This window comes from Coccinella septempunctata, chromosome 3, assembly GCF_907165205.1.
Source record: "Coccinella septempunctata chromosome 3, icCocSept1.1, whole genome shotgun sequence".
NCBI classification, from domain to species: Eukaryota; Metazoa; Arthropoda; class Insecta; order Coleoptera; family Coccinellidae; genus Coccinella; species Coccinella septempunctata.
Genome location: NC_058191.1, coordinates 38,608,339 through 38,632,015, shown reverse-complemented (window position 1 = coordinate 38,632,015; position 23,677 = coordinate 38,608,339). Strand labels below are relative to the sequence as shown.

The window sequence follows — 23,677 nt, the reverse complement described above, 5'->3', positions numbered from 1 at the left end:
TTTGTGAATCTGAAATGAAAGCCTTTTTGCTGAGGAAATTGGAATGTTTCAATAAAATCTACTTCGATGTTCGTATCGACTCATGTCAGTTATTCATAGAATCCATGAATCATTCCGATAATTCTTGAATTATTGTCGAAATGATCTCATACTGTTTGAAAATCAACGAAAACACCTATATTTCTTAAATTTCTTCATAATCCCAACGACTTTATTCGATATCCGCAATCAAAAATAAATTATGATCTCGATAAGGGAAATTTCATTGTGCGATTTAATGCGAATTAGAATGATTTATTTCCGTTTTCATTTATCGATTTTTATATCGTCTTAAATGCTGTTTTGATTCGATTATTTTCAGAGCCGTAAAAATGTGGAAGGCCAAATTATATCAACCATAAATTACACTTCTGTATACTCAAAAAGTTTCGACGAATATAATGGTGGATATTTTTGAATATGTCATTAGGTTATTTCTTGTGATAACCACAGAAGATATACCTTTGATGAGCATCTCTACGGAAAATATGGAGATTTTCATGATTTGCTTTCAATTTTCTACCCTAAAAATGAGGCGATCGTCTTCTATATACAGAGTGAGTCTTTGACTCGTACAAATATTCCAACAGTAGATTCTAGGGGTCAAAAGAAAGAGTTTTCATAATGAGCTGTGCTACCCCTGGAAAAACCAAATTCCCTCAGAATAACAAGCTGAATCTATGACACTACGCATCTGTGGATCGTTCAAACAGAGTTGCATTCAGCCAAAGTACCCAACTTAATTTCAAGAGTTGGGTTCTTTGAATTTTTGTTATTTTTATGGTACGTAATGGTCATAATGAGAAATCTGGAAGGCGTGGGTGATATCATGTGTTCGAAACAGATTCATCAAATAAATGAAAAACTATATCCAGAAATTCATTTCATTCGATAAATACGTTTATTAGATTAGATTAGAACCAAAAATAACATTTTTTTATGATTTTTCAACAGCCTGTATCTTTTAAACCGAGCCGATTCGGAAAAAATGGTAAAAAAAAAGTGTTTCTTTTGACCTCGAGAATTTGGTGTTAAAATATTTGTACTCGTACAAATAACAGTTCAGGTATGGCACATTTTTTAAATCGACAGATTATTATCGAAATTTGATAATATCTTCAAGATATCGTGAAGCTGTTTCCACTAATGGACTTTTCACGAAAATCAAGCCAATGACTCCTCTCAACGTTTTTCCCTATCTAATATACCAGAAAGAGTCAAAATCAAGCAATTTTGGATACCCTCTTCTTGTTCTCAGTATTTCAGGAAGGTACTCTACCCAGATCTAAGTTTGTGATCAATCAAAGTCTCAGTTGCAGAAATTCGACACTCTAGTTGTGAATTATAGATAAAGTATTTCATATATTTCTTATCCATCTCTACAGAAAGGGTTTTTTTGGATAACATAGGAGAATAATGGATTCTGAAGTATTTTTCTTACTTCAATAACTATGGGAACGTTTCTGATATTGGGTTCTTCGAATTCATTCTGTAGACATACATAGCCGATATAATTCCAATTAAAACAATCATCCACGTTACGTGATGCTAATTCAGAACAACGCACATAGCTGCGATATCAACGAGGTTGTAAAAAGGAAAAGCCGTCGATATTTTCGCTAATCTCGGAGAAGGAGCGTCTCAATGCAATTACGCAACACTTTTGTTTATGATTGAAAACAACCCAAATTATTTTTCTCATTCATTTTTATCGTTCTTCAGGCCGTGTGCGACGTCACAGAATGGACCGCGTCTCGCTATCAGCACAATACCACTAGAAATCATTGAATACAGGTGGGTACACCATAAGTACCATTTCCATTTCACCTCACTTTCGACTTCACTTCGTGTCAACGAAGACCACAGTGTTGAGCATACTTTCGGGCCAGCGAGAGCAATAATTTGTCCCATCAAATCCGTTTTCACGAGACCCATACAGCATAACCCAGTTTTATCTGCGAGGATGCAGGTTTACCCCGAGGAGGTTTTGGTTTGAATTTTTTTTGTGTTGTGCGATCGAGGTTCGATATTGGTTGGGCCACTTTCCATTTAGGATATACCAGAATGGTTCAGTGATACACAGGCGGAAAAGTTTTGGAAATTCATTTGGCGCCTTACAACTGGGAGGTAAGTGGGAGGGGGTGGGTAATTTTACCTGGAAACGAGGAAAACTGATGATTTTTCAGATTTTAATAGAAGTCTTATTTACGCTTCGCGAAACTCAACATATTCTCAAGAGAATTCTTGTCAATTCTGACGAGAACGAACATAAACTTTGACGATAACCTAGGGGTAGAAATGATTTTGTTTTTCCCATTTTCCTCCACATGCTGGATAATTTTAAGGGATTAATAGAGGCATATCATTCGTTACCTCTCTACTAGTCAGAGAATCTATGGAGTGAGTTTCACAAGAATTGGAGATTAGAGCAGAAGAATTAAAATTCAAAATGTTTTTTGCCAAAAACTCTTTCCTCAAATACTCGTAGAAAATGAGAATCATAACGCTGAAGGTTATTGCTTTCCACCCTTACCACACATTTTGGATAATGTTAGGAGATGGATGCTGAGTAAAAGATTATTGTTATTTAAAACTACGATATCATTCGTTAAATATAAAAAATTTGGGTTGAAGTCATTATTTTTACAAGAATGAGGAAAACTTCCTGGTCCTTGAAAATTTTCTTCTACCCTTTGTCCCTTTTGAGTAGTTATATCGATAACTCTGGGGATGACTACTGCACACAAGGCTTGAACCATATTTAACCATCCCCCAACAACGGTGGGTAGTGCTATAAATGAATGCTTAGCCTATTTTTGCAAATAAAAAATGTAATCAACTGATTTTTCAACCCCTACACGTGTTTCGCTGCAAGGATAGCATCTTTAAGTGAGTGAAGATTTGAAGATTGTTTACCAAATCACAAAGTCACATAAAGGTCTATCCAGGAGTTGTCATTGGGAGAGCAAACCACACGAGTAAGAGAAAAATACTCGACAAGGTACAAGGGCTGGCTTGTGTATGTATCACTGGAGCTATGAGAAACAACTGTGGAATAGAAAAATGGACCAGTAAGAAAAAATTTTGGGTTTCCATTGAAAAAACTCAACCACCTTTCATACCCTGTAAGTTACTCTGTATTCGCTCTGTATATTCCGCAAGATCGATACGATGAAAAACGCAAAATTTGATATTCCAAGATGAGTGGATGTTTGCACTGCTGTTATGAAATTTCTTCAGGTATATACTCGTTCATATTTGTTTCTGGATACTGAACCATTTTTGATATTTTTGATTTCATGAATCTCTCATTCAATTTCGCTATCCTTTAAACTCTGGCTTCATCTCTCAAACTGAAGAATTCACTGTGAACAATTTCTATCAGAAAAGAGGTAAAGGTGAATGAAAATATAGGAAATGTAGAAATATAAGGATCAATTCACATGATTTTCACTAAGACGAAGTATGAATTTGACTCTATTTTCTTGGAACACTATAACCTCTTCAGTGTATTCATAAAAAAATAATGTATATTCCTGAATATATGCTATTTTCATGGCTGGATTCTATTAGTCATCAGATATTAGTAAAAATATTGCCGATCAATTAATATTTTCTCTGAGAACCTAATTGGTTGAAACCTTAATAAAATTGTCCCTCGAAAAATGTAGGATGTTTGGGGTGGTTTAGGAATATCGCATTTTTTTTTAAATTCTGATTGGAAAATACAAAACTTGAGGTGAATCTACCAATTTTGCAACGGCTTTACGTAAGTGAAAAGACCCAGCAATGCTAACGAAATCGAATATCTCTCTCCATGTCACATCTCGTAGACCTTCACCTGTTTCAATTTCATGAAAGTTGTATCAGCGTTCGATAAACCTTATCAAAAGCATGAGAAATAATCTGAAAGATGAGGAGGAGCAGTCTTCAATGGTCATTCGATGTTATATACTGAAAGGTGTGACATTTCGTAAACCCTAATACCAGTGAATTTCAGTCCAATATTCACAGCCATACGTAATGATACTGCACTTATTTAAGGAGATTATCTGAAAAAAAGGAGCTGAAAAAAATTTTGTAGCTTAAAATTTCATGTTTTTAGACTCTTTTTGGTCAGCTACTGTTATTTCTTAATCAATGTGAACAAATGTCATTTTTCAGTGGGACCAATGCATAGGTCATTTAGCTCCATAAGGTACCATGCTTCAAATACGTTCGCAGTTTTCTTCCATACGCCAAAATTTTAATAAGGTTAATGAGGTACTTCGAATGAAAAAGCATCTTGGGAAAACCTTCAAGAATCTAGTATCATTTACGGATGGTACTTAACACATGAATCCATTTCAATTCCATACATCATTTTGCAGGACAAACTTAAGATCAGATTAACCAGCACAAGATCTTGTTTCTTTTGATTCTTGATATTCCTTTCAATTAGTCGAGAACAGGTGTTGCATGATTGAGACATATATTCAAAACAACTAGATTTACCGGCTCTCGTTGATCTAATAGATATTTGCTAACAAGTGTGTCCCCATTATACCTCACTATATTCATTAATAGTGGATAATTTGCATTTATTCTTATTTTGGAATTTACGATTCTATTGTGAAATGTTTCGATCAACAAAGATGTTGAAAACATGGCTTTAGGGATACTTCTAACATTCTACTGTTTATACTTCTGTTACTCAGAGCATTGAGAGTAAGAGTGTGTAATCAATAAATTATTTTTCATGTGATAATTAAATATCATAACATAACATATATTAAGATCTTCCGTTTTAGAAGTCTGAGTAGAGTTGTGGAATAGAGAAAGCTGCATACCTTTGGGATATTTTCAGTATTATAAGAAATATTAATTAATTATTTAGAATTATCCGTTTGTCCGAACACACAATCGATAAAATAATCAATTTTCCAAGTAGGATTGAATTCACTTTCAAGCCAAGGCTGAGAATATATTCTCTGAGTTTGTCCTGAGCAATATACTTTGCAAGTCTCCAAATTTGAATAAAGTCAGTGTTTTTATATTAAGTTGGGTTGCATATTATTCTCCTATATTCCAATTAAATAACACTTATACAGGAATAGCAGAAAAATAAACCATCAGTAATTAGACTCCTTAAAAATTTCACGTAACTATTCGAGGAAGTAGGGAGAGTTCTATTCAATAATGGAACATATAGAGCTTTGCCAAGGCCTTTGTTGAGACCAGGAAGTCTGACCATTCATCTTTTTCCTCCTCATTAATTGAAACTCCTATGTCATCCTAAAGACTGAATAAATGTATTGAAAGTGCATCTCTTTAGGTAAAAAACATTGTATGGAAGACCCACACTACACACTGTTTTAACACTCGTTAAAAAACTGAATCCTAAAATTTCTTTAATTTTGAGATTGTTTTCGTTTTCAAGCAATATGAATGTATTTCTCAAAAAAGATTGGGATGTTGAGAAACCCACTTCAGACAGCCTTTAATCGATATGCATACATAATTCTCGGTATTATCATGAATACTATAAATAACCGATACACGCGAGATGAGGACTATGAGAAGACCAGTTCTACGTACGTGGATCTATACTTTCACTTAATTCACACTTCCAATATTTGGACCAAGAATTAGATAACCGGACTTTCTTTCCATGCTTCATGATTTAATGTTGTTTATACACATGTATGTCTGCATATCGTCACCTTAATTCATAGAATCGTTCCCATTCATCTTTCTGAATCTTTGTTTAGTCATTATCCTGTAGTAGGAACAAAAATATAGGAATTATTCATCGAATTCTTGTGATAAATTTATGGATTTTCAACATCCCCAAACCAAAACCTTGGCTGCGCCACTGTCTGATTGTCGGGACGCCAGCATTTGGAATTAAATTTATCATAACTATCTCTATCCAATCATTTATCATCACATTTTTAAAAGAACCTCATTCACGGAAGTCAAATATGTAAGGCGCATACTCCATTTTGCAACTGTCTGTACAGTGTGTTTACTGTTTTTAAACTAAGAAGGGGATTCCTTATCTTCCTATCTCATTTCGAAGTATTTTTGTTAAAAAAACACTAGTAGATTGCGCCCCATCAGAAAATGCTTGAGAATGATACTTCCAACTTCTTTAAGTTCACACCTCATATTTGCAAATATCACTATGTATGTTTTTCTCTATTGATTGTGCGTCATTTCGCACTGTAATAAAGATAACATGTGAAAACGTGAGGCTATTCGATATTAGAATGAATAACAACGCGTAAAAATTCTTTGGAAAATTAATGAGAATGTCAAAAATTCAGGACGTATTCTCTCACATCCAAAGCTATCCAAATAGAGTATATTTAATGATTTTCGCGACAGCAATGATATTTGTCTATAGTTGATAATCTGTTTATACCGTTTATAAGTGCGAGATATTGAATGTCAGAGTCATTCTTTACCTCCCATGAACAGCAATTATCCAACACTCAAATAGGAAACTGTTAATGAATTATAATAATGACTTGAGTATATTGAAACTTAATCATATCCTTGTGTATACAAATTGATGAAAGACACATTGTTCTGCATGAACTCTTATTAAAAATACAACTGTATGCTTCTTCTTCAAACTTACGCCATTTTATGACAGCATATTTCGATGATCTTCAGTTCATAGTATTATTAATGTCATGATTATTTTACCATATAAACTATGAACAAACAAGAATCGTAAATAAGTAATATTTTAATGGCTTTTAAATAACAATGTATTGTTTTCTCCTCACGTGGTTCTTTGCGTAAGAACAGATAGACATAAGCGATTCCAGGTTCTCATTTTTTATCATTCTATTCCCTAAATCATGCCGGCTAGTTAACAACTATTATTCTGTCTCATAAAATAGCGAAAGAATTAGCAATGATTTAACTCGTGGTTATTCAATGTGGGTTATCCACAACGAGATTTCTCTTCATTCGAGTTATTACTTAGGAGACAATTCGGAATGATGGTGTCCCAGTGAATAAACCGTAAACTTGTTGGAAGTGATTAAATTTTCACAATTTTCAAATGTTCTGCTCAAAAAATGTCATTGACAAAGTAATTTTCTCACTTTTCTCAGAGTTCTGGGATTCAAATGCGAGAAATCTATTGATGGGTTTCTCAATGTTGCTCAATTGGTAGAAATTTTCATTTATGGATATTTTACAGGTCGTAAATATGTCTGAGCAGGCCCGGATCTAGGGGGGGGCAAGCGGGGCGCTTGCCCCGGGCGCCAGCCTAAGGGGGCGCCAAAATCAACCAGAGGTTGAAATTTTTTTACTTTTGATTTTCTCGGAAAAAATTAATTTCCTAGTGCTAAAATGGAAACTGTAGAATGGAAACATGATAAACCATCACTATGCCTAAAATATTTAAAATCAATGAGGGATCAATTAACTGCATATTATTCAGTCATCTACGAATGACCGCCACACTTGGGTGAAATAGGTTGAAAGATCTGATATGTTTACACTGCGTCGCAAGCAGTAATTTTTTTGCCTGGGGAATTGCCGACTCATCGCCTTCTCATCTGGAACTAAGGCCCAAAATTGCCGATTTTCGATAGACCATAACATAAAAACTAATCCTTTCAGCATAATTCTGTTTGCATATTCGTAATCTATGCCTTAGTAAAAACACCAATTTTGGTGGAAATCGGTAAGATCGACATTTTTTCAAATTTTCCATAGATGTACCGAGTTTTTCAACATAATTTGAGCCCCTCTTTAACTTTGTTACTAAGAGAGGTACAAAAAATGTTTTATACAAAAGTTTCACGAAATTGAGTTTTTTTTAAATGTTTTCACAAAATGAAATATATACAAATTGGGCGGTTTTCTGAAGAATATTTTTGGTCTCCGATCAAAACCGAATTCATTCTGTACACTAATTCGAGGGCGTAGAACACGAATATGCAAACAGATATTTAAAAAAAAATTACTTTTCAAGTTATGGTCGATGGAAAATCGGAAATTTTGGACCTTCGCGGAAAAATTCATAAAATCTGAACCGTTCGAGATAGATGAATGAAGTGTGGATTTTTATATTTGCAAAGAACCAATTCATCACCAAAAAAGCAGCATATGACTAGTGCCTTTTTTCTAGCTGCTACAGCTCCTCAAAGTTGACCAATATTTCCGAAATTTTGCACTAAAAGTGATTTATTCCTCAAAATACTGATACTCCAAAAATCTAATTGCATATTCGTGATCTACCTTGAATTAATATGTAAAATGATCCGGGTCGATATATGTAGTTACAAAAATAAATTTTTGTTCGGAATAATTTCGTTCATGAAGCGCGGGTAAAAACGATAGACGATGGCGGGTTGCAAACGACATTCTTGTAAATACAAACTTTTTAATTTTTTTTTATATATGCAATTTTTGGGAGTATTTTGGGAAAAGAATAACTTTTAATGGAACAATGAGAAAAAATATCTTTTGATGGAACAATGGGAAAAAAATATGAGTGATTTTTTTCCCAAAGTACTCATCTTAGGAAAAATCTAATTGCATATTCGTAATCTATACGACCTCGAACTAGTGAAAAAAATAACTCGGGTTGAAAGTGATGACGAATATGCAATTAGATTTTTTTTCCTACGAACCTTAGAAGGGGGGGGGGGCGCCTTCATGAATATTTGCCCCGGTCAGAAAAAATCGTAGATCCGGGCCTGTGTCTGAGAACTTATGTTTACATTCATTTTATTCTTAAGACAACAGACTCATAAAATTAAAGTTCGAAGAACTGTCAGAACAAGCTTTAGTTGAAATTTCGAATGTTATTATTGAAATTTTCTTGATTTTCATTTCCCTATTACTATTTCCAACATGTAAGCCAGCCACTGCTTGTCAGCAATGTTTTAAATTGGTAAACAATCGACTATTATAGAGATATTCGTAAAATGACCAACCAAAAGGGTATTCAACATACAAAAGGTCAGGGCATGTCATTTGAAAAAATGGACTCATTGACAATTCTTTCGGACCCCCTGTATAGCGAAACGATTTTCAAGATATGGTCCAACCATCATAACAATTGAATTTATGGAAAAAAGTGGCCTACGTCAAGACCTCGCACAGACAAGCTTCAATTTGCATTTTTCCCCACTTCAAGAAGGTTTGGGACCTTGACCTTTGATAATTGCAATTTCTGGAAAAAAATCCTAACGAATTTGGACCAATCATTCACGAGCTCCAGAAACTTTCATTAGAATAAAATCATTTTTACTGCTTCACGCTCCTTATTCTGTCACCAGAAAACTTTCTTCCTAATGGGTGAAAACCATTACGTATAATTTTTGTCACGCTCGGACAAGCCATATACCCTGAATTCCGCTATGCGTGATGTTCCTGATTCTTTTGCCGAAAGGAGAACTTTTACAAAGTTCCACTCTGCAAGATTCAACTTCTATCACTAAATAATTTCCACGGTAATTTTGTGATTAACCGATTCGATTCGTATCTTCGTAATAAGGTCTATAGCCTATAGCTGACTGAGTCTAGAATGGAACTTTCATTTCATGTCGTTTAGTTCTAATATACCGACAAATACAGAAAATTCCTTCTGAAAACGTCGAAGATTTCACACTCTGAGGAGCTTGTCAAAAAATGTTCCTCCAGTAATAAAGTTTGAACCTGTACAGGGCGTCCCAAATTGCTTGATTTTGACTGTTTCTGGTACTTCCAACAGACTAGCTAGGTGAAAACGTTGAGACAGTCCCGGGCTCGATTTTCGTGAAAAGTCCATCAGTGGAAACCGTTTCACGATATCTTTATTTGTCTTGAAGATACAACCGAATTTTGATTTCGAAAATGTGCTACCATAGAAACAGCCAAAATCAAGCAATTTAGGATACCCTGTATACTATGAGAACCACGTAGCTACAGGTTTAGGTTCATTATTCAAAAATTCGCACATAATTATAAATTTCTCAGATTTTCAATGCTTGAAATTAATATTCTGAAAATTTAACATAATTCAACGTACAATTTTTTCGTTCTTTACCAAACCAAAAATGTCATGTTTATACTAGTCAACTGACCATTGGAATATGGCAGTTGAACCTACCAGACAATTTTTCCGTTGTTTGAATCAAACTGAGGTCTATAAATTATGGGGAACAGAATTGGAATTTTCATTACTCGAATTATTCAGCTATAATAATGTAGTAAAAGTTTTATGAGGTCCATAGTTTCGGGATTATGATTTCTTAATACGTGAAATGTAAAAATTTCCAATTTCCTGTATTAAAAATAATCTCATTGGCAACTTGAAGGCACTACCTTTTACCAATTTCGCAAAAAATAATCGACTAGAATAATTTGGCGTTTTTATTGCTTTATTCCTCAATTTTCGACTCTGAAAAGTGAAATAGGAGGAATAATCCAGTTATATTGTACCGTATAAAGTGTCCGAAGGTTCAAGATGACTATACCACAGTATTCATCATTTTAAGTGAACCAGTAATTGCAAATATTTCAAGTTCCTCAAGAACTTTGGAGGGTATAGCTATATAAAGCTAGGAGCAATAGAGGATTAATTCAATACTTTGGAATTGATCCCTAATACGAAAAAAATTACCCACGAAATCTAATCTGAACGCTCAGTCAAAACTATAATTTTCTATTTTTTCTCAGAAACCAGACATTTTATAGGAGTGAGAAGAGAATAAAAATTTTTTTGATAGTGTTCCCTCATTTCAGCATGATATCCACCTACTAGGTAAATTTAAGTTCGAAGATAATTCCTACCTATATAAGACTCTAGGACGTCCCTGTTGACTTTTTTTTCTCTCAAAACTCTTTACATAAAACAAGAAATTACGTGAGATTTTATTTGTTGAAAATGAATCAAGCTATCAAACAAAGTTTTTTAATGGCATACAAATTTTAGGTGTGGCTCTTTTTACCTTTTGCATTAATAGGAAGCCCTACCAAAATCTTCATTCAATTTCGATACTCTCAGTTTTCTGGTTTCTAAGAAAACGATCAAAAATTGCTTTTCAGGTGCTATCTTCAGGGAGCTGAACACTATTTTTCAAAATCAACCCTCGAATTATTTCAAAACCATTCATACACACCCTGTATAGAAGCAGAAGAAGAATTTTCGATGCTTCCATTCACCAATTCAATTTTTTTTCCAGAAAGATGACACTCGCATCACGAATACTATTCTTGTCATTGGCCCTGATGAAACTATGTGCATGCTCGGACATCCTGATGATAACCTTAGGAGGGACGAAATCGCACAAAATTCCATTCTGGGAATTGGCGGGAGGGCTTGTGAACAGAGGCCACAACATAACCTTTCTGAACGCCTTCCCAGCCGATTTCGTTATGCCAGGATTAGAAGAGATAACTCCCACAAATCTAGTCTTTTTCGTTAGGAATTTCACAAACTGGGATCTCGTTGGAGCCAGGATGAGGAACGAACTGCCAGTGCATCCTCTGGACATGATAAGATATGGTTACAAAGTAAGCAATAACAATAATAACCAATAACACAAAATCAGCACTGCAGCTCCAGAGTTTCAATAATGAACTCCAGTATATGAAAGTGCTGCATTCCCCTATAATTTTCTCGTCTTAAACATTCCTTGCTCGGGCTTGCAATGGCGAGGCATTCTGTATCCAGGTGAACAGAGGAGTTTTCTTTCCTTCCCCATAGAATCTACACTCGTCAGTTTCTCATCATATGCTTCCTAAGGTGCACTAAGCTACTATGAAGTTACAAGTGCCAAATTTAGTCCATTCTTAAGAACTTCATAACTTAGAAGCAACCTAAATGGTAGATCTCGATCACGTGACCTGCGTTTGACATGAACCCACCATTAGTTTCCATGGTAGGTTTATGCAGCCTAAACAAGATCGACATCTGCCCACAAGAGTGATTGTATTCTTAGGTCTTATTCACTGCGCAAAAAAATTAACGCACATTCTGAAAATCTCAATTTTAATGTAAGTTAACTCTACATTGACTTTATAGCTTATTTTTTATGTTCTCTCGGGAAGGTTTTGAACGAAACAAGACATATTAAATGGAAGAAAAATTCAGGATTTCACCGAATCTTATGTGAAAGAAGAGAAATGAACAATTTTCAAAATACTAAAATGCTGATAAGTGATTTAATACTTGATATTTCCACCCCTTGCGTTAATTACGAAACGACGGTTCATACTCAAAATGAGTGATCTTAAAATGTTCTGATCTAATCCTTCCCAGATTTCTCCGAGTTGGATTCCTAAGTCATTAAGAGTAGCTGGATGATTTTCTGAACTTCTCAGCCTTCTATTGAGGTTGTCCCAAACCTGCTCAATCGGATTGAGATCTGGACTTCTTGCTGGCCATTCCATTCGAGAGACTTCAACCTCTTCAAGGTACTCCTGAACGATGCGCGCACGATGGGGTTTGGCATTATCGTCCATAAAAATGAAATTTTCACCAATGTATGGGGCAAATGGCACTACATGCTCTTCAAGAATGTTCCTTATATACTTATCAGCATTCATAGCTCCATTATCAACGACCACTAGGTCTGTGCGAGCAGTCAAAGATATTCCACCCCATACCATAATCGATCCTCCCCCGAAACCAGTAGTATTCAGGAAATTGCACTGAGCATATCTTTCATGTGGACGTCTGTATACAAGGGAACGTCGATCACAATGGTAGAGGCAGAATCTAGACTCATCTGTGAAGAGAACTCTTTCCCAATCGGCCTCTTCCCAATGGATATGCTCTCTCGCAAAATCCTAACGCGCCCTTCGATGGGCTGGGGTAAGAGCAGGGCCTCTTGCCGCGACACGAGGCCTTAAATCATATTCTCTGAGGCGATTTCTTATTGTCTGAGTGCTAATTTGCAACTCATGAGTTTGCTCAAGCTGAATTTGAAGGAGGCGAGCGGTTGCAAACCGCTACATTTCGGACAACTTGTAACTCCAAACCTTTCTGCAATTCTTGTGTATGTCTACCCTTCTTCTCGCAAAACTACCGCTTGGGTACATTCCTCTTGTTTCCTCGTGTTTCGCGTTGCATAGTAATCGAGTGCAGAAAATCAAACGAAAGAAAAACTATTGATCACTAGAATTGATCGAGAACAACTGATTTCAGAATGGAGCCAATACATTCAAAATCTGATAATATCATTCTTTTTTTATTCCTGCTGGGAAAAACATCTGTATTGAACAAAACCGTTGAAAGTGGATAACATATGTATGCATAATTCTGATAAAAATAATTATCAATGAAAACTCCTTCTGATTCTATCGTAACAAATCTTTCTGATGAAACCCTTTTTTCCCAGTCGTGCGAGGAGACTCTACAAGACCACGAAACAAACGATATGCTCCACATCCACAAGTCCTTCGACCTGATCATCCTAGACGGCGCCTTCCCAGAGTGCGGTTTAGGATTCGTCAAACACTACAATGCGCCTTTCATGTACATCAACACTGTGGCAATGTACACCGGCAGCCTATCCCTGGCAGGTAACCCTAACCCTTACTCCATCACGCCATTCTTGGCTACTTCGTTCACTGACAACATGAAGCTACACCAAAGAATCACCAACGCCGTGTGGTACTTGGCCGGTAATATGCTCCACGCTGTAATGACCAAGTTGATGATACAGGTGAGAGTTTGGGATGGTGAAAGTAGCCATCGTAGATTTAATTGATTAGTAGAGCGTATGAACTTGAGATTTTGATGTTTTTTCGATGTGATACTGATGATAAAAAAAAGATATGACGGCTTGAACTAAACTTAGCAGCAAATGTAGTGGGACGACTAGAAAATTGCCCATCGTTATAACTTCCACACTATATGGCCTGTATGCCAAAGGAGCGAGGCATTTTTGTATCAATTACTTCTTGTTCTACACTTGTACAATATGTGGATGTAGTTAAGTCTTTCTGTTTGTCGGCTAATAATGTGGGAATAGTTGAGGGCCTTCAAAGCTTCATTTTCGTGCTGCCTAGATTGTTAGGTCAAGACCTACGGGAGTCTTTGCCACTTTCCGGATGCAATACCTACAGCCATTTTATAAAATCAACTTTTTCCTCAAAATTATAGCAATAACTTCGACGTTTCTTGGTCGATGTTGCATTAGTATCCAGTGGTGTTGACCACCATCCTTAACTTTACATAAGTATTCTTTTTTCAAGCTCTTTTTGTTGTACAGCGTGTCAAAAGAAACGCTTTTTTCACTTACCATTTTTTATTTGATATTCAAAAATAAATAATTTACAACATCGGCGAAATAAGAAAAATTGGGCACTTTTGCTGAATGCAGCTTTCATTAAAAGATCCACTGATTTGTATAGAATAGTCATACATTTAGCGTTTTATTCTGTAGGGATGTTTTTCCAGGGGTGGCATAGCTCATTATGAAAACTTAAAATGACTATAGAAATGTGTATATTTTTATCTTATTCGAATTGGGAAAATGGTAAAGAACAAAAGTGTTTCTTTTGACCTCGAAAATCTACTGTTGTAATATATGTACTCACCCTGTATAAAGGTGATTATTTAGATACTTGTAATTTAATTATCCCGTGTTTAATTTTTTCAGGGAATATTGTCCAAAAAATTCGGATATGACATGCCGCCGATATACAAAATGTCAAGTAATGTGAGTTTTATACTCCAGAATTCTCATCCAGCTGTAACATACTCCAAGGCTTATCTACCTAACGTAGCTGAAATTGCTTGTATACACTGTAAAGACCCAAAACCACTCCCACCGGTGAGTATATTTCAGAGTATCCTAATATCCAAAATATGCTTTACCAACCTTCAAAGGGCCCTTAGTTAGGTACGTTAGTCCGCCACTGTATAAAGTGCGTTTACTTAATTAAAAAAAGGTGCACAAACAGGCTACCATTTCAATTTTGATCGATGTTTAAAGGAACTGGAGGATTTCGTGAATGGCAGCGGTGACGCTGGTTTCATATACTTCAGCATGGGATCATCGGTGAAGGCCTTCAACATGCCAGAATATTTCAGAAGGATGCTCATACGCGTTTTCAGACAACTGCCCCAAAGGGTGCTGTGGAAATGGGAGGGAGAAGATATGGAAGATCTGCCTGACAACGTGAAACTTGGAAGATGGTTACCCCAACAGGATTTACTCGGTAAGAACCGGTCATAGCCGGTTTTAGAATCAGCAGTTGTCAATTTAAATTCTGTCATCTTTTGACAGATGACAACTAAAAACGAATTAATTTCTATAGAATATCTATAAACAGCCTTCGTATTTTCTGTACACTAATCAGATATCTTCCTTTAGGCCATCCAAAAATCAAAGCCTTCGTCACGCATGGAGGCCTCCTGAGCATGTTCGAGACAGTCTACCACGGCGTCCCCATAGTCACCCTCCCAGTTTTTTGCGACCATGATGCCAATTCCGCAAAGTCTGAAGCAGACGGTTATGCCATCAAGCTGGATTTGGCGACAATCAACGTAGAATCCCTTCTGTGGGCTATAAAACGGATAATACACGACCCCAAGTACCGCATCGAGGTGCTCAGAAGACAGAAAGTATTCAGAGACCAAAAGGAGACGCCTCTAGAGAGGGCAGTTTTTTGGACTGAGTATGTTCTCCGGAACAGAGGAGCGAGCTACCTCCAGTCGCCTTCGAGGTTCCTCAGCGCCTCAGAGTACTACATGTGGGATGTGGCCTTACTATCTCTCCTTTTAACCTTCTTGTTGTACTACAGCTTTCTCAAGCCAGCCTTCTATGGCATTTCCAGGAGAATCTGTTCAATCCACAGTGCGAAGGAGGAAAAAGTCGACTGAGAGGCTGTAGACTTAGTGATGTTCTCAGTTCGAGAAAGATAAAAGTTTTCAAATTGTAATATCGAATTGTTTCGAGAGAAAAAAGGTGAAAGACGTCTCGTAGGCGTTTAACATCTGGCCATGGGTTTCTCACACTTTGATACATCAAGGTATGTAGAGGCTCTTTCGAAAAGTTGCTGAATGAACTTTAATATGGGGATTTAGATCGTCTTATTGAATACACCTTTGATATATGTGATTTACTTTATAGTTAAGAAAACGTGTGAATAGATGTGTACAGTATGGTAGGAATTAAGATCACTTACAAAAAGTTTTTAAAAGGATTTGATATTGTATATGAAATATATTGCTTTAACCTTGTTTTCTTCCTTCTCCAACAAGAGCTACAACATTTGATCGGATTCTGCAATAGATCGAAAGGGTTTTGAAACTACGAAAAAGCTGAGCTGACATACAGATAAAATAGCTATTATAATATCATTCAGGATCAATGTATTCCTGTTCATCTTATCAAAGAGTGCCTCGCCATGGCAAAACAATGCAAATAATGCCTTGGATGAGAAAATATTAGGACAAACGGGGACTTCGCCTCCTTTAATGGCGAGGTTATGCAGAGTTATTAAGAACGAATATCTCAGATAAAGGGATCAATCTGTACGGATAGTAAACAGGTGCACCCCATCTGCCAATTAGATTGATCCCCTTCTAAGGTAACTCTGCATAAACTCAGCATTAGTCTCCCAATTATTTTGTGATTGTTCTTTTCTCAAAAAATTTACAAAGTTAGCTACTACTGACAAGTAGTGTTGAGGTACTTTTCGATTCAATCTGGAGTACTGAAATAATGAATTGAACTTGTATGAAATTGCACCTGAGGTGCTGATAACTCCGCCATCTTGAATATTTTATCTCATTTCTGTCAAAAAAAGACTACCTAACCTTCGAAAACATACTGTATTTCGTTATTTCAGCGTATCAAATATTTACAGGATGTTTATAATTGATTGTAACTTCGCAGTTGGCATTACTTGCAGTTGAGTTACTTTGTTACGATAATTTATGAAAACCCTATATATAGAGACAGCCTGCTATACCTTTTGCTATGCTTTTCGTATGTCTGGAATGTTAAGAGCCTGCATTATCCACAACGTCAACCCAACCTGAGCCATAGCTAAGGGGTTATGGAGAGGCAATTTAGTCGTCCCTTCTTTTCCTAGATGGCGCTTGATTAAATAATACTTTCCTATGGATTTTCATCAAGTATCCACATCAATCCAATATTCTCTATGTTTGTTAGCATTTGATATTGTTTCGTAAACTCCATAACTTATCTCATCAACATAAGTGTTGTGTTACTCTGATGAGAACAAAAAGTTCAAAACCCTGGTCATTCCCAAGTATTGTGGTTAATTCAGTTCAGAAAGAGAGTCTTATGAAATTAATATCGACTAACTTCATAAATTGGGACCAAATCAATTTTGCTGGCTCAATAACACTTATGAAATTAGAAAAGACTTTTATTGCAAACATGTTGAAAGTAACAAATGATTTAAACAGAATACAAAATATCGTAATGCCCGGGACGATATAGGAGATTTACAAATGGAACACAACCTTCGGGAAGCTCATGTTCTGTAACCGCTTTTTCAACACCCCTATCCATATAAACAACACGCACCCCCGTTTCCAGTGCTGCACATGCTGCAATGATGTGTATGTGATCACTCTCCTTATACATAGGTTCAACCTCCTGATGACAGAAGTCCTCAACCTAAAAGGATCGGAGGCAGAAAAATAAATAAGCATAAAATTTATGCCTCATATCTGCACAAAGTATTCTTTGCAACTGCCCTAATATTATTCAGAAAGATTTGAGCACTTACAGTCCTATGACCCTCAATGAAGCAGCTATAAAAATCTTTTTCTTTCTGTAATTGGCCACTAGTCAGTAGTCGTAAGTAAACTACCATATAATCGGAGTATCCTTGATCATTGAACAGATTCAGCAATTCTGCTTTAGCATCATCTGTGTTATCAATTTCTCTTACTCGTCTCAAAACTTCCATATACTATAAATTACATATGATGTAAATCAATTCATCATATTTCATTATTGCAATATAACTACTTACAGTATCATAAAAATCTTCAACCGTGAATTGCTGAAAACCAAGCTCCACTAGAACATCTTTACTTTTTTCAGCTCTTTTGTAAAAGGCATCGAATTCAACTTTATTATCCAATAATCTTTCTATATAAGCAAAACTAAATGCCCTGAAGAAACAGTTGCCATCAGGCCTTGTTCTTCGTATGTTCCCATATTTAAGAGATAAATTACGTATTTTTTCTTGATAAACAGCGTCATGTGAATATTCATTTTCTAAAGACAAGATATTTTCTAAATTTCCTACAAGAGGTATAGTTTCTGAAATCTGAAAACAACAAATATGAGAACCTTGTTATCTCTTCGTTGCTTGTTATCAATGATTTCATTCAGCAGATTAATAATTAAACAATCATTGTTATGACTTGTTTCATTCCTTAGATTAACCCTGTGAATTACATACTTCTTTCTCAATTTGCCTTTGTTGAGCCATAATTAACTCATCCTGATTATATTGTGGGGCATCTTCAGTGGCAGTGGATGAATTTTTCGCTTCGTCGCCCATTATTTCGAATTCCAAGTGAGAAATAAAGAACTTAAATCGGTAATGACAAAAATATTTTTTTTTGCGGATTTTTGTTTACTATCATAGAATCTTTTACTAATTAACTGACATTCATTAATGAGGTTTTGTTGGAAGTATTCTGTGAATTGTAGATCTAGTGAGTAGGTATAAAATAGCTCTTTGTTTTGAAGTTTGGTTAACCTACAAAATTTCACTGACAGCACAACAGTGGATATTTTATTTAATTTTATTCAAGATTTCTCTCTATCTTTGGTTTTATAATACTTTAATAAAAATCTAAAATTTCTGAACTTGTATATTTTGATAGCGTCTTTCATTTAACTTAATAATTACATGGTTGAGGTGCATAAAATCACATTTTGATGAAATCGTGGAAGCATGAACATTAGAACTCTGCAAGCCCTATTTTTTCAATCTTTTTTCATACTTCCATTTGATTTATGATTTACCGTTGAATATTTTGTACATTTCAAATTAACTCAAAAAGCTTTCATTCAAAACAATGGCCCCCAATTTCATCCAACCAATTGTGATCTAAATAAATCGTTGCAATTTTGGGTGTAAAATCTTTTCGAATATGCTTTGTTTGTCAGACAAATGCATGATTCCATTTAGAAGTATATATTTAGAATAGCACAATAATTGATATCTTGCGGATAAATTTTTCAGATCAGAATAGTAAGGGAAATGGGCTTCAAAACGTGGATCTTTTTTAATTTTTTTATGAGTTCATACATGGTTCTAGTTTCTGGTAGAAGTTTAACACTTTTTTTTGATAATTACCAACCTATCATTTCCAAGATCGACAAAAAATTTCTGAGTGTGGCTTTGGACTCGTCAGTAATTCAGAATGGCTTCAAGAAATTCAATATGTCGTGAGTAGTAAATTTAACTTGATTTATACATGTTGGTATTTTCTTAGGGTACCTATACTTGAAACTGTTCATTTGAGTACTAAGCATATTATTATTACCACGTCAGTTGTGTTCTCAATTTAGAATGGACTGTTCTAAATAATAGTAGGTATCTAATACCTACCTAGGTACTTATAGAAAGACTGCGAAAATAGTGCATATAAATTTAAATGCTTAGAATATACAACCTGATTCATGATTTCAAGATTATACACATCTCAAGAATTGGGGCAGAGATTCAAAAATAAAGACTTAGTATTTTTTAATGAGATGCAAATTTTAATTTTTATGAAGAACATACATATATCGGTATTCATATTTAAGACAGTACGACATCAATTTATGCCATAAATTGGGCATAATATGGTCTATATTACTTCCTTATTATATCCAAATCATTTTTCATCTTATTATTACGAAAAAAACGCATTTTAGAAAATATATCAAAAATATTCTAAATAATCGACATCCGCAATTTCAAAGAAAAAGTCTAGTGATATATAGATTAATATATTTTTAGAAGAGTAACTTCAATGGACTGTTTACTCAATGTTTCATCCTTTCAGGGATCCAAAACTGGTGAAAATGATAAGTCATATTTCCCCAGCTTATTTTAGAGTTGGCGGAAATATGGCTGATCGCCTGATCTTTGTACCGAATGGAGAAAAATCTAATTCAATTTCGAATTATTCAGAGGAGATTGAACAATGTTCCCATGAATTTTGTAGTTATGCAGCAACAGCAAATTTCTCGATGTACGGTAAGGTCCAAAAGTTTTCTCATCATTACTATATGAAGAATAATACACACCTACATACAAAGAGTACAGATTTATTACCAGAAAAGTTGCTTTTTCGGAATATGCATCACTTTCTGATCTGTGTTGATTTTTCTGGAAGATACGCGACTTGAAATGTGACCTCCGAAAAATTCCCAAAAAAAAGATGGGGTCAGTTAAAAATTCGTCAATATCAAACAGTTGCTTCGAGATGGCTGTAGTTTTCAGATTTATTACTAGAAGAGTTGCTTTTTCGGAATGTGCATCACTTTCCGATCTGTGATGATTTTTCTGGAAGATACGCGACTCGAAAGGTGACCTTCGAAAAATTCCCAAAAAAATAGGGTCAGTTAAAAATTCGTCAAGATCACTCTGTCTGATCACTGCCAAGTGAAGGTCAGCAGGTTCCATTTGAACACAAAGTAGGAAACAAACCCCTATTTCTCATCTTAATGCATGACTATCTCCCTAGGTAAGGACTGGTTACTCCTGAACAACCTGACCAAAAAATCCAATTTAGAAATGGTATTCGATCTGAACGTCTTGAGGAGATTTCAGAATAACACCTGGGACTCGAGAAATGCAGAGGAACTCATCAAATTCTCGGACAGACACAGACTGAATGTGAATTGGCAGCTGGGGAATGGTAAAAACTTTTCGTTCACGATTTTTGATTTTTTTCACTGTGAATGTTTGAAGAGCCCAATTCCTTCCGTCACACATTCAACTACGAAGTTAACGCCAGCCAGTTAGCTGCTGATTTCAGAATGCTCAAACGGATTCTTAAGAAATACGAGAGATACGCCAAATCGTATGTCATTGGTCCTGATACCACGAGGCCCGAAATTGAGCACAAAGAGAGTATGAAATACTTGGAGGATTTCCTGAAGAATGGTAAAGGCGCTGTCGACATTGTCAGTTGGCACCAGTAAGTACTCGAAGTTGAGTTTTGGACAGTTCTGTCCTGTTGAAATTCCTATAAACACAAGACGAGTTACAGCTGTCGATTTTTAGGTATTATTTCAACGGCAGAACTGCGACAGAATCCGATTTTCTAGATCCAGCAATTTTCGATATTTTGAATTGGCAGATCGATGTAGTCAAACAGATTCAGAAAATAACGAACACGGGCGATAAGAAAGTTTGGCTAGGTAGGTTTGGTGAATATTCCTATAGAAAATAACCTGAAAAAATAAATACCAAATTTTCCTAGCTGAAACATCATCGGCATGGGGTGGCGGTTCACCGATGTTCTCCGATAAATTTATAGCTTCCTTTATATGGTTGGACAAGCTTGGAGTAGCAGCTAAAAAAGGGTTGGATGCTGTTGTTCGACAATCAGTTTTCCATGGAAATTACGCTCTGATATCGGATAATCTGCAGCCAAATCCTGTAAGCTGAAAAAAAAATGTTAATTTGGTTTTTTCTACAATAATATTATCGTCCTTTTTGTGTTAATTTATTCACAGGACCATTTTCAAGATGAAAATCTATACGAAGGGAGATAGGCTCCCGAAAATGCTCGCAATAGATTCAGCGTGTTCGAAAACCTATATTTTCATACCAAAATTTCAAATATCTGGCCCTGTTTAGTAGAAAATAATATTTTTTGTTTTTCCACTTTTCATTTTCGAGTTGACTTCGAAGAGCTCTCTGGAGCACAATTCTTTATTAAATCATCAACTGTTTGATTTTGTAGAATCTTCAAAACAAATTCTATGCACTCCATATCCGAGAACAGTAATAGAACACCCTGAATTTTAGACAGAGTAGCTAATAGGTGATTTTAGGGGGGTCTAACCCCTTGCTCATTTTTGACCCAAAAAATCGAGATTTTGGAAATCGAGTTTTTGTGCTAGGGTGGAAGCCTAGGCAACGCTGATTATATAACCGGAAATCCCAATTGGATGAGACGAATATAACAGGAGATATCGCACATTGAAAATTGCAATTTTTGAAAAATGCCATTTTCCAGATGAAAATCTAAACGAACGGAGATGGGCTCCCGAAAATGCTCGCAGTAGATTCAGCGTGTTCGAAAACCTATATCTTCATACCAAACATTCGAATATCTGACACTGTTTAGGAGAAAATATTTTTTTTTGTTTTTCCACTTTTCATTTTCGAGTTGACTTCGAAGAGCTCTATGGAGTGCAATTCTCTATTGAATCATCAACTGTTTGGTTTTATAGAATCTTCAAAACGACTTCCATGCACTCCATATCCTAGGACATCGATAGAACATCCTCATTTTCAGAGAGAAGATTAAATAGGACATTTTACAAAGTTAATTTATTCACAGGACTACTGGATCAGTGTACTCTACAAAAACTTAGTTGGGGCACAAGTGATCAATTGCTTCAATGCGACTTCCAGTAAAGTTAGACTTTATTGTCACTGTACCAGCGATGCTATCCGAAAAAATCCTATTTCCCTGATAACTGGTAAGTCTATAATGTCCTCTCCTCTATGAATTAGCAATTTCAAAATCGCTATTCACAGTGACACTAGAGTAGAATTTTGTTTTTTTTCAGTTTACGGAATGAATATGCAGGATACTCCTGCTAAAATACGAATTCTGGGTTTGGACGATGATATTCCAACTTCTCAAAAGATCGTTGCATACACTATATCCAGCAATGGATCACTTCTAGGAAAGTAGGTTTATTTTTTGACTTCTGTATTTTTTGCGAGCATCAGAGCAATCATTACGCATTATTTTGCCATATTCATATGAAAGGAGTCGAATCAAAAAGGAGCTATGTAGATGCAGTTGAACATTTATTGTATGTTTTTATGTTATGTTTATTTGTTTTTGTTATAGGGACGTTTATTCGAGTGGTGTACTGCTGAGGCTCACACCGTCAAACGAATTACCTCACTTCAATTACACAATCGTGAATGCTAAACCCTATGTGCTCATGCCACCATTTTCGATAGTTTTTTGGATTGTACCGACGAAAAGTAGAATTTGTTATTGAAAGAGTTCATTTTTTGACTCATCTCAACTTGTATACACATCCATTTCTGGGTCATATTTTATATTGTTGAAAATTTTACGAATAAAATCAGATATTAGTAAATTTGTTCTTATTATTATGCTGCACTGTTTTGCCCAGGAGGAAAAATTGGAAAATCACAGACATGTCAGGAGCTTTTGCGTGTTTCTCCGAACTCGTAAACATTTCGGTGACCCGTGCAGGAAATGAACCATTCGGTCTTGACGAAATCTCAAGTGAAATTCCAAAATTCGCAATTTTTGAAAAATGCCATTTTCAAGATGAAAATCTATGCTCGCAATAGATTCAGCGTGTTCGAAAACCTATATTTTCATACCAAAATTTCAAATATCTGGCCCTGTTTGGGAGAAAATAATATTTTTTGTTTTTCCACTTTTCATTTTCGATTTGACTTCGAAGAACTCTCT

At 35.5% G+C, this 23,677-nt stretch overlaps 3 protein-coding genes across 7 annotated transcripts; 2 read left to right on the top strand and 1 right to left on the bottom strand.

The window, feature by feature from the left end:
* Positions 1-1,686: 1,686 nt before the first annotated feature.
* On the top strand, positions 1,687-16,228 carry LOC123309964 (UDP-glucosyltransferase 2). 2 transcript variants are annotated; one of them, XM_044893280.1, is made up of 6 exons: positions 1,687-1,833; positions 11,217-11,547; positions 13,377-13,703; positions 14,643-14,816; positions 14,979-15,204; positions 15,360-16,228. In XM_044893280.1, exons 1-6 carry the CDS (start codon positions 1,709-1,711, stop codon positions 15,866-15,868), a joined length of 1,692 nt encoding a protein of 563 aa, XP_044749215.1. In that variant the 5' UTR covers positions 1,687-1,708; the 3' UTR covers positions 15,869-16,228. The 2 variants fall into 2 exon arrangements, with proteins under 2 accessions (XP_044749215.1, XP_044749216.1); XM_044893281.1 differs by lacking the exon at positions 1,687-1,833 and adding an exon at positions 1,847-2,166.
* Positions 16,229-17,371: 1,143 nt separating this feature from the next.
* LOC123310037 (ubiquitin thioesterase otubain-like) lies at positions 17,372-18,572 on the bottom strand. Its single transcript, XM_044893395.1, has 4 exons — positions 18,436-18,572; positions 18,001-18,300; positions 17,752-17,937; positions 17,372-17,639 (listed from the first exon to the last, which is right to left on the bottom strand). Exons 1-4 carry the CDS (start codon positions 18,535-18,537, stop codon positions 17,418-17,420), a joined length of 810 nt encoding a protein of 269 aa, XP_044749330.1. The 5' UTR covers positions 18,538-18,572; the 3' UTR covers positions 17,372-17,417.
* LOC123310036 (heparanase-like) lies at positions 18,437-23,333 on the top strand. 4 transcript variants are annotated; one of them, XM_044893392.1, is made up of 10 exons: positions 18,437-18,576; positions 19,228-19,433; positions 20,039-20,232; positions 20,723-20,896; positions 20,950-21,178; positions 21,265-21,401; positions 21,464-21,642; positions 22,553-22,694; positions 22,785-22,908; positions 23,075-23,333. In XM_044893392.1, the coding sequence occupies exons 2-10, from the start codon at positions 19,246-19,248 to the stop codon at positions 23,229-23,231; spliced, it is 1,524 nt and encodes a 507-aa protein (XP_044749327.1). In that variant the 5' UTR covers positions 18,437-18,576; positions 19,228-19,245; the 3' UTR covers positions 23,232-23,333. The 4 variants fall into 4 exon arrangements, with proteins under 4 accessions (XP_044749327.1, XP_044749328.1, XP_044749326.1 ...); XM_044893391.1 differs by lacking the exon at positions 18,437-18,576 and adding an exon at positions 18,761-18,900; XM_044893393.1 differs by lacking the exon at positions 19,228-19,433 and having other exon boundaries at positions 18,439-18,576.
* Positions 23,334-23,677: the final 344 nt, after the last annotated feature.

Excerpts from the sequence above, each read along its gene's own strand:
- LOC123309964 (XM_044893280.1), top strand. The coding sequence starts at position 1,709 with ATGATTGAAAACAACCCAAATTATTTTTCTCATTCATTTTTATCGTTC. Across the intron at positions 1,834-11,216 it reads CTAGAAATCATTGAATACAG|AAAGATGACACTCGCATCAC; the intron begins GTGGGTACACCA and ends TTTTTTTTCCAG. Across the intron at positions 11,548-13,376 it reads TGATAAGATATGGTTACAAA|TCGTGCGAGGAGACTCTACA; the intron begins GTAAGCAATAAC and ends CTTTTTTCCCAG.
- LOC123310037 (XM_044893395.1), bottom strand. The coding sequence starts at position 18,537 with ATGGGCGACGAAGCGAAAAATTCATCCACTGCCACTGAAGATGCCCCA. Across the intron at positions 17,938-18,000 it reads TTGAAGATTTTTATGATACT|TATATGGAAGTTTTGAGACG; the intron begins GTAAGTAGTTAT and ends TGTAATTTATAG. Across the intron at positions 17,640-17,751 it reads TCATTGAGGGTCATAGGACT|GTTGAGGACTTCTGTCATCA; the intron begins GTAAGTGCTCAA and ends CGATCCTTTTAG.
- LOC123310036 (XM_044893391.1), top strand. Across the intron at positions 20,233-20,722 it reads AGCAAATTTCTCGATGTACG|GTAAGGACTGGTTACTCCTG; the intron begins GTAAGGTCCAAA and ends CTATCTCCCTAG. Across the intron at positions 21,402-21,463 it reads CGATAAGAAAGTTTGGCTAG|CTGAAACATCATCGGCATGG; the intron begins GTAGGTTTGGTG and ends AAATTTTCCTAG.